The sequence below is a fragment of the Neoarius graeffei genome, chromosome 6 (assembly GCF_027579695.1).
Source record: "Neoarius graeffei isolate fNeoGra1 chromosome 6, fNeoGra1.pri, whole genome shotgun sequence".
NCBI classification, from domain to species: Eukaryota; Metazoa; Chordata; class Actinopteri; order Siluriformes; family Ariidae; genus Neoarius; species Neoarius graeffei.
This window is the reverse complement of record NC_083574.1, coordinates 85,904,285-85,915,155: the sequence shown is the minus strand read 5'-3', so window position 1 is coordinate 85,915,155 and position 10,871 is coordinate 85,904,285. Positions and strand designations below refer to the sequence as shown.

General features: G+C 43.1%; 1 protein-coding gene across 1 annotated transcript in view; it reads right to left on the bottom strand.

Annotated features, from left to right (window-relative positions):
• Positions 1 to 3,499: 3,499 nt before the first annotated feature.
• lsm14ab (LSM14A mRNA processing body assembly factor b) overlaps positions 3,500 to 10,871 on the bottom strand; it is a 31,850-nt gene continuing 24,478 nt past the window's right edge. The window contains exons 7-10 of the mRNA XM_060924140.1: positions 7,139 to 7,292; positions 7,032 to 7,055; positions 6,591 to 6,828; positions 3,500 to 4,362 (exon numbers count right to left, since the gene is read on the bottom strand). Coding sequence (XP_060780123.1) covers positions 4,339 to 4,362; positions 6,591 to 6,828; positions 7,032 to 7,055; positions 7,139 to 7,292 — 440 coding nt within the window. The 3' untranslated portion in view covers positions 3,500 to 4,338. The remainder of the gene's footprint in view (positions 4,363 to 6,590; positions 6,829 to 7,031; positions 7,056 to 7,138; positions 7,293 to 10,871) is intronic.

The window sequence follows — 10,871 nt, the reverse complement described above, 5'->3', positions numbered from 1 at the left end:
CCACTCCCAGACATAATATTTTTGTCTCATTTGTTTAACTGGGTTCTCTTTAACTACTTTTAGGACTTGTGTGAAAATCTGATGTTTTAGGTCATATTTATGCAGAAAACAATTCTAAAGGGTTCACAATCAAGCACCACTGTATATTGGGGGGGGGGGGGGGGGGGGGGGGGGACAATGAGCCGACTCTTATTGGTGAGTCAAATGATCCGAATCACTGAGATGATTACTTAAATGTAAATGAAGAGCTGTTAATTCTATCACTAATTTACATCAATGGAGTTTTGTAAAGAGGATTAACTCTTACTCCTGGTTCAAAGAGAACAACTTTTTCCCAAATAATTATAGCATCTACATAAACATCTGCCCCCTGCTGGTGGGGCCAATAAATGTCAGGCTACCCCTCTCTTCCCAAAACACGAAAGAAATCATTTTGAAGGGACCCACACCTACCCAAGCTTAAACATTTAGATCAACTTCATAAACATTTTAACATTTACCCACCTTCCTCCAGGTTGGACAAGGAATTAAAGTAATAAAAATAAACCAGAAATTTCATGTTAGCATTATGTATTTGGACTAAATACGTCAAAATTTATTCACTCAATTATTTCATCAGGAGCTCTGGAAAACACCTGGCCCTTTACACTCGCAAAATGAAAGTGGAAAAAAAAAAAAGAAAAAAAAAAAAGGACAAGGATTTTGAACAACTATTTATTTCTCATTTCTGAATAAAAACTTCAAGCTGGTCACTAAAAGTACACCATGCTGTACAATTGCTTTATTCAGGGAATACAAAAAAACAAAACAAAAACACAGCCAATCAAATCCTTTTAGAAGAGAGAAAACAATGCTAGTTCACCTTTACAAAATGAAACTCTGTATGTACAGGTCTGACATCTCATGAGAGTATGAGGAGGAAGAGGGGCAGTGTGGGGTGTTAATGGGATTATTGCATCAGTCCAGGACTCACTCACACTCTCTTTCTCCCTCACACACCCCTTCACTCGAGAGCAAAATCCCAAACTTGACACTGCGGAGGATTTACGAGTCCTCAGCTAACGGCCTGAGTAGTGCACAACATGGGCAAGAGAGAGCTCAATACGACTCATGACACTCAATTTTGCTGGCTCATTAAGGCATTTCCCCATCATGCTATGCTCCAAGCCACGACTAAATCATCCAAATCAGACACAACTGCAGGGATTTATACTAGCTGCCTACCAATAGACCGATATAATATGCCACGTGTAGGTAAGGTTCATCGCATAGCGCCTACAGGAAGTACACAAATAGCCACAAAGGTAACCTCAAGCCACGACAGGAACCATGGATGCAAACGGCGCGCCTTTTGGAGGATGCCGCCTTTTTCACGGCTGTCTGGGGGACTTGTGCGAATCGTGCAGATCCGATGATTTTTTTTTTGGGGGGGGGGGGGGGGGGGGGGGGCGCGTTGGAGTGTCTGATTATAATTTCATCAAAGTAAATTCTGTATTAAAATTACTAAATAAGCAAATGCCGTTACAGTCCATGAAACATAGGAAGTATAAGGAAAAAAAAAAAAAAACCAGTAAATCAGAAAGCTGAGCACGTAAAGCCAATTGGCTGCGCGCCATTATCTGCTGCTGGCTGCACTTCACTGCACGCGCAAGGATTTCCATCAGTCCAACGTAAGTTACGTAACTGGCTTTACGTGCACAGCTTTCTGATTTACTGTTTTCTTCTCATACTTATACTTCCTGTGTTTCATGGACTGTAACGGCATTTGCTTATTTAGTAATTTTAATACAGAATTTACTTTGATGAAATTATAATCAGACACTACAACGCTGCCCGCCCACCCGCCCCCCCCCCAAAAAAACCTCATCGGATCTGCACGATTCACACAAGTCCCCCAGACAGCCGTGAAAAAGGCGGCATCCGCCAAAAAGGCGCGCCGTTTGCATCCACGAGGAACACAAATTTTACGGCGTCTGAGAGAGCCGAGATGAAAGAACAAAGCACAAACGAGTCTCTTTCAGCGTAAACCTTTTCACAAGGACGAGATATCTGGAAAATAAGAACCGACAAAAAACATACAAACTCCCAAATGCTGGTAGAGAAGCGAAAAAGTGCTTCATTGACATTCGGGGGGGAAGAAGAAAAAAAAAAATTTAAATACGATGCAATGAAGCATCTCAAGAGCTGGCGTTTGTTCAAAAGCACATCCGAGGAATCCTAATGAAATTAAACACCGACTCTGGACCAGCGGTCTTATCCAGTCCACCCTCGCACACGCTGTTCGCACAGTTCCTCACTGACCTTCTGAGAACACGCCGAGTTCATGATCATCCAGCTAATCGCAAGATCGTGACATCATCGCTAGCCCTCATGTTGCTGTTTTGTATAAAAACACTGCTTTTAGTGAGACGAGCCTTAAATTACACAGCTTGGCTATGCAACATATCTAACGCGAGAGAGGTAGCATTCGTATTAGCTCATCAGCAAAGTAAACTATTCTGCTGCGTAATTAAACTTAAAGCCAGCAGCCATGTTCGCCATCGAGCTGAAAAGTGTACAGTGACAGAATCGGGCATTTTATTTTCTTGTGTTGAACATCAAGCTGAAAACGGTTAGTGGTGATGTCATGATCTGTCTGGCTGATCACTTTTCTTTTTTTTTTTTAATTAACTCAATTTTCATGCTAAAAACATCCTGCTTTAATTTCAGCACACAAACATCTACATAATCCTGACTCCAAGCAGAAACCTTGAAAATTTCTCTTTTTTTTTAATAAATTGACAGTAGACCTGCAATCCAGTACCTCTGTGATCTACTCTCGTGACCTGGAACTTGTAACACGACCAGGCTCTTAAACAGAATTCAGATCTCATCTCATTACACAAGCACTCAGATACTCACTTCATTTTTTTTTTCGAGTGGATTCTGAGCTTTGTAAGACTTTATACATTAAAGAAAAAACACCCATAACACATAAGCAGAGCCGTTTACATTTAAAGCCAAAAGCAAAGAGAGAACGAAACATGGCGGAGAAACAAAACTAGTTTGTGTATCATGGCATTATTTATCTCTAAAGTGCAAATGAATTTTTTTTTCTCTTCCTTTTAAGGGATGTGAGCTTACTGTTAAAGGGTGCGCTGGATAATCCCTGAAGAACCTGACAGAAAATGGTGATCGATTGTGATGTAAAGACTCAACAAATTTAAGAACACTGACGTATCAAAGAGGCTGAAAAAAAAAAAAAAGGACATCTACGTAATCGTCGAAAGGCAACGTCCACTGGCACTCGGGTCGAAGCAAACGTGTCGATTATTGTTCAGAATTAACAAGAAGAAAGAAAACGTCTCTTCCAGCAGGGTAATGGGAACACTTCCTGTCTCCAATGGCACTGAAGACGGACAGAATTCCTAATACAAGAAATTACAATAATATAGTAATAACATCAAACTCCCACAGAGTGCTGGCTAATTTCACATCAACATTATTACATTCAACATAGTTTGTGATTTTTTTTTTTTTTAACAGCATCATTTGGGAGAGTTGAGTTGACAAACTCAGGAAGTAGCTGGATCGGACCATTCAGCCGAGGAAATGGGGCGAATCAGGGTTTTTTTTTAATATATAAACAGTCACTGCAAAAAAAAAAATAAGAAGAAAGCAAGAAAGGTAAGTCAACATGCTGTTGCTACTCGCAGCAGAGTCACGGGTCTAACGGATATAGTCTCGGCAGTAAGGCTGAAGCGTTCATCCTGAACACACAGACGGATTTGGTGCTTCTATAAGACAGGAAGGAAATAATAAAGCTATTTCACTGATGGGAGCTCACAGTATCAGCGGGCGTCAGAATACGCGTGTATGCAGCAGTGTGTGTGTGTGTGTGTGTGTGTGTGTGTGTGTGTGTGTGTCTGTCTCTAACAGGAATATTATCAAATACATTTTAATCCATATTATTGTTCTGTACGAAAGGAAGTAAAACACGGATGCAAAAATACTGAAAAGTAATTTCACTAAAGTTACTTTTTTTTCCTTCTTTCTTTCACAAAGTCCTGTATCTGTAACAAAGAAAGATCTGAAGATCAACTTTTTTTTTTGCTTTGTCTTTTCTAAAAATAAAAAGAAAGGAAAGAAAGAAAGAAAGAAAGAAAGAAAGAAAGAAAGAGAGGGAACGAGTTCACCTCGGGCAGGTCGACCCACACTGGATTCTGGATTTAGGACAGAGTGTCTATAGGGGAGGAGAGAGGAAGGGGGGGAGGAGGGAGGAAGGGGGGGGAGGGAGGGATGGATGGAGCACTCCAGTCTGGAGGAGGGACGAGACGCTGCAGTTGTTCCTCTTGTGAACTACGCTGCCACCTTGTTGTCCTTCTGAAATGTGAAAGAACAAACAGAACACACGTGACAAAAATGTTTAACTCTCATTGGTATACAATCCTTTCAAGGAAGTTTTGAATCCCACCTAGGCCCCGCCCACCAAAATGTGAAGGAGGGACGCTGTGTGTAATACAGAGCCACAGTTCATATGTTTAGATTCTACACAGCAGAGACAATCTGATTTAAAAAAAAAAAAAAAAAAAAAAAACTGTGTGGGAAGTTTGGTGAAAAACCTTTAAAAAACAAGGAGGGGGAAAAAAAATCCCACTAAAATCCTGTAAACACATTCAGTCAGCTGTCGGGTTCGAATTACATGCCGTATAACAGCTTAGACGTGCCACACATGCATCACTGCGCCTGGAAACAGGAAAGCGAGACACGCGTCGCAAGGTTTCTGAGACGATTCAACAGAGCAAACCAATTTTCAGCCAGATTGCGCGTCAGTAATATTTAAGCGTCTTATGCAGATTGTGGTTTGGGATGCAGCCCTAAATTTGCATAATTTGTCTCTTGCAGCCTTTGATTAAACCACCAAGCAGAAAACGGCACAGCACGACCCACGTCACGCAAGTCGTTTGCCATTTTTAACCCGAGAACGAAAATCCAAAAATCCTACATCCTGTAGCTTTAAAAATAAGATTACCAGAAACCAACCATGTCTCGGCTGATCGACTACATTTGCGTTAGTAGTGAATTGAGTGAAGTATTTGTTTGGATGCTCCACTTGTGCAGCGCGCGTGTAATGTAATGTAATATATATAATTTAAGGCGGAGTGTCAAACAAACATACGACCCGCAATAATGTCCTTCTGAAACATGAAAGAACAAACAGAATACACGTGACCAAACGTTTAACCCTCATTGGTATACATTCCTTGAAAGGATGTTTTGAATCACATCCAGCCCGCGCAAAGATTGGAAACAGCCCTCAGGTCAACCAAAGATTCTCTGATTCTGTGGGTCAATCATTACCATGAAACGCAATTCATCATCCATCCACTAGGTGGTGACAAACTATCAGGTAAACAACTCGTCATTCCTAATGAAAGAAAGATTGGGAGTCAGCTTCAAGCTGTCAAGTGTTGAGATGTCAAAGAAAAGGAAAGTTTGGAGGGGGAGGGGAGGAGTCCAAGCTTCTGGGAAAAGTGGACGAAATCTCACTGTTTTGGGAAATTGAGTAAAACAATGTTTTTTTGATCCGCTGTGGCGGCCCCTTATCAGGAGCAGCCAAAAGTAGTAGTAAAAGAAATTTTTTAAGTTTGCTCACACACCCTCCCTCCCTGCGTCCGTCCGTGTGGGTCCGTGTCTCTCCCCCTCCCTGCGTCCGTCCGTGTGGGTCCGTGTCTCTCCCCCTCCCTGCGTCCGTCCGTGTGGGTCTGTCCCTCTCCCCCTCCCTGCGTCCGTCCGTGTGGGTCTGTCCCTCTCCCTCCCTGCGTCCGTCCGTGTGGGTCTGTCCCTCTCCCTCCCTCTGTCCGTCCGTGTGGGTCTGTCCCTCTCCCTCCCTCTGTCCGTCCGTGTGGGTCTGTCCCTCTCCGTCTCTGTCCGTGTGGGTCTGTCCCTCTCCATCTCTCTGTCCGTGTGGGTCTGTCCCTCTCCATCTCTCTGTCCGTGTGGGTCTGTCCCTCTCCGTCTCTGTCCGTGTGGGTCTGTCCCTCTCCGTCTCTCTGTCCGTGTGGGTCTGTCCCTCTCCGTCTCCCTCTGTGTGGGTCTGTCCCTCTCCGTCTCCCTCTGTGTGGGTCTGTCCCTCTCCGTCTCCCTCTGTGTGGGTCTGTCCCTCTCCGTCTCCCTCTGTGTGGGTCTCCCTTTCTCCATGTCTGTGCATCTCTCTCTCTCTCACACTTTTTACTGCCAGTTTTTGCCTGGTGATCAGCAGTTTATAGCACATTGATATTAAATGGAAATTGTTGACTGCACTCATTTTCATGTTTCGATGTGAAAAGATGAACAAAAAGTTGGAAATGTATTGAAATGGAATGAAATGAAAACGAGCTTTTCATAGAGTTTTACTGATTCCCACTGAAACAGTGTTCAAACTTTCCAGAATAAACTCATCATTTTGCAGTGCAGATTTCATGGCTGCCCTTTTTCAAAATGGATATTCAGTGATTATTTGGCCCTCGATGACCCAGAAATTTAGAGATGTGGCCCCCAGTGAAAATGAGTGACACTCCTGCTGTAAGGTGCGAGAATGTATACTGGATTTATGTCGGATAGTAGCTGACCCGGTACTCAAATTCAGAGAAATCTCCTCGTCCTCCCCGTCCTGAGCGGAACCCCCCTCTGAATCCGGCTCCACCACGAGGCGGGCCGAAATAGCCACGCCCAGCTGCGCGCCCACGACCTCCACGGAAACCCATCGAGCCTCCTCTGCCCCGAAAACCTCCACGCCCTCGGCGCAACGGGAGGCCAAACGTCTCTGCATTCATTCTCCTTTCCTCTGCCCAGGTCTGCCTTCGCTCTCTACATGGAGGGGAGGAACAAACAAACAAAAACAAATAACCTTTAACACACGTCAGTTTGAATGAATATTACGTGAAGATGACGGACTTCCTGAAGAACATTTAGAAAATAGAATATAATATTCAACGTATCCTCACCCGCAGGTAGATGGACATAAGGCTCAAGTCAAAATGAAAATGTTGCACCACAAAAAAGTAGCATACCTGCCACCTCCAGGTCTATCTTTTCTGTAAATAAGGCAAAGAAGTCTGTTAGCGTGAAGATTATTGAAATAAAGTCTGATAACATCTACATCTCACTCGTGCTCTACCTGGAGTCATCACAGGAGATGTTGTCGAAGAAGGACTTGGACTTGTCATAGTAGCAGTTGGGTCCCAGTGGATCCTCTTCGTCCACATTGCCCTCACTGTTTTGCGTCTCCACACCCGAGTCGCCCTTCTCTTCCCCGTTCACCGCCTTCTCATCTGCACATCCCATATTTAACGTCAGGGCGACACAATCTCAATCTAACTGCAATGAACACGATTTATATTAGGTGAGCTTTGTTTTTCATAAACTATAACCTCCGAAGTCTGAGGTTTTAACTGTCTGACTATCATATTCTCACGACGCAGGTTCATCAGGCTGGAACGACGAGAGCTGTGGGTGCGTACCGCCGTGCATACTGACTGACTGACTTTGTGGAACCCGTTTTTGTCTCCATTTACCCTTTAAATACATATGATACAGTTTTAAAGCTTAAAAAAAAAAAAAAGAACTCCCTGTGAAGATATCAGGAAGCTAGAGCTGGGCGATAAATTGATTTTATCAATTAATTTGAATTGACAGTTAAGGATGATGTGTTTTTATGAAAATCTATTTTCTCTCCTGCCACCGACGCCCCCCTCTGCGCATGTGCAGAATGGATCGGGCAGCAGGGACAGATCGGGCAATGACACTACAGCCCTCCTCCCGCGCGCTTGCCATAGACACACAAACATGGCAGCGATCGGGGGAAAGCCGCAACTTGTGCCCAAGAAAGGAGTAACTTCCTCCGTGATCTGGAATTGGTTCGGTTTTGCGGCATCAGACGCAGACCAAACAAGTCCTCGTTTTAAGGTGTTTGAAAACGGTTGCTTCCAAAGGAAGCAGCATGACGAATTTATTCCAACACCTTAAAGGAACAGTCCACCGTACTTCCATAATGAAATATGCTCTTATCTGAATTGAGACGAGCTGCTCCGTACCTCTCCGAGCTTTGCGCGACCTCCCAGTCAGTCAGATGCGCTGTCACTCCTGTTAGCAATGTAGCTAGGCTCAGTATGGCCAACGGTATTTTTTTGTGTAACTGAACTTGTTTCATATCACTGCTCATATAAACCTATGTAAACAGGAAAAACGTGGAAGAGTTTGGTCGCATCTAACTACAGCCCTAAAAAATACCATTGGCCATACTGAGCCTAGCTACATTGCTAACAGGAGTGACAGCGCGTCTGACTGACTGGGAGGTCGCGCAAAGCTTGGAGAGGTACGGAGCAGCTCGTCTCAATTCAGATAAGAGCATATTTCATTATGGAAGTACGATGGACTGTTCCTTTAAACAGAAGCGTGCAACGGAGCGAGAGAAGTGCTGCTCCCAGCGGAATGAACACAGCCGCAGCACGAGTGCACCATCCACAGCAAAGCAAGCAGCCGTCCCGGACACATTTTCGAACTGTGTGCGTTATGATAAGAATGGGGCGCGGTGGAAGACAATCACAGATGCTATCGTGATGTTCTCATCTACAAGCTTGTTTTTTGGCTTCATTTTGGTTTCTGGTTGCACTTTAACCCCAAAGGGGAAATTTAAGTGAAAACAAAATAAAAAGGTAAAACTTGTTTTGAACCATTTCTTTGTCATCTGTAGTTTGATTTTTAGTAAGGGGAGGGGAAGATTAAAATCGATTTTTTTTTTTACAACCCCGATTCCAAAAAAGTTGGGACAAAGTACAAATTGTAAATAAAAATGGAATGCAATGATGTGGAAGTTTCAAAATTCCATATTTTACTCAGAATAGAACATAGATGACATATCAAATGTTTAAACTGAGAAAATGTATAATTTAAAGAGAAAAATTAGGTGATTTTAAAATTTCATGACAACACCACATCTCAAAAAAGTTGGGACAAGGCCATGTTTAGCACTGTGTGCCAGTTCAGTACCCGGACCCTTCTTCTACGCAGCCATGATGCTGTAATTGATGCAGTATGTGGTTTGGCATTGTCATGTTGGAAAATGCAAGGTCTTCCCTGAAAGAGACGTCGTCTGGATGGGAGCATATGTTGCTCTAGAACCTGGATATACCTTTCAGCATTGATGGGGTCTTTCCAGATGTGTAAGCTGCCCATGCCACACGCACTAATGCAACCCCATACCATCAGAGATGTAGGCTTCTGAACTGAGCGCTGAGAACAACTTGGGTCGTCCTCCTCCTCTTTAGTCCGAATGACACGGCGTCCCTGATTTCCATAAAGAACTTCAAATTTTGATTCGTCTGACCACAGAACAGTTTTCCACTTTGCCACAGTCCATTTTAAATGAGCCTTGGCCCAGAGAAGACGTCTGCGCTTCTGGATCATGTTTAGATACGGCTTCTTCTTTGAACTATAGAGTTTTAGCTGGCAACGGCGGATGGCACGGTGAATTGTGTTCACAGATAATGTTCTCTGGAAATATTCCTGAGCCCATTTTGTGATTTCCAATACAGAAGCATGCCTGTATGTGATGCAGTACCGTCTAAGGGCCCGAAGATCACGGGCACCCAGTATGGTTTTCTGGCCTTGACCCTTACGCACAGAGATTCTTCCAGATTCTCTGAATCTTTTGATGATATTATGCACTGTAGATGATATGTTCAAACTCTTTGCAATTTTACACTGTCGAACTCCTTTCTGATATTGCTCCACTATTTGTGGGCGCAGAATTAGGGGGATTGGTGATCCTCTTCCCATCTTTACTTCTGAGAGCCGCTGCCACTCCAAGATGCTCTTTTTATACCCAGTCATGTTAATGACCTATTGCCAATTGACCTAATGAGTTGCAATTTGGTCCTCCAGCTGTTCCTTTTTTGTACCTTTAACTTTTCCAGCCCCTTATTGCCCCGTCCCAACTTTGAGATGTGTTGCTGTCATGAAATTTCAAAAATGTCTCACTTTCGACATTTGATATGTTGTCTATGTTCTATTGTGAATACAATATCAGTTTTTGAGATTTGTAAATTATTGCATTCCGTTTTTATTTACAATTTGTACTTTGTCCCAACTTTTTTGGAATCGGGGTTGTAGGCCATATCGCCCAGCTCTACAGGGAGCATTTCCCTTGCCACCATTGCCTCTGGCTTCCTCATTATGGATAAATTTACACATTTCTGTAAAGCTGTTTTGTGACAATACCCTTTGTTAAGCGCGATACAAATAAAACCGAATTACAAAATCAATAAGGCTCCTCTCTAGCGATTTGAGGAAGGATCAAACTAAATGGGTTTATTGCTCAAACTGTTGTATGGATGCTCTGGCCACGCCTACTTGGCAGACTTTAAGGGGTAGGGGGTGTGGCATATTCAGATTTTGCTTTATGAAATCTGAAAGAAGCAAGGATATTTAGCTACATCAGTAGGCTACTGACGTACAATACCATCATACAACTGTTGCTATGGTTATCTCTCAACAACAAATTAAAACATTTCCACACAATTGATTCATGATTAAACTCTTAATGTTAAAAGCAATGGTTAAAGCAGATACGCAGAACCATGGCCTCACTTTCGTTTATAAATGCCTTGAGACCTCAAGAATGGCACAGGAATAGTTTTAAGCGTTAACAGTAAATCGAATATAGTCATTTTTACGATTAAAGTGATTCATATAGGTAGCGATCTGAGTGAATGACCTTGACATCCGTAACGTCACAGCAGGAAGTCTATCGGCCTCATCGCCATTTCCGCTATACTAAAAAACAGAGCTGACTGCAACTCCGATCCTCCATTTTGAGCTAATTTATCGCCATGGCATGTAGATGTGTTGCT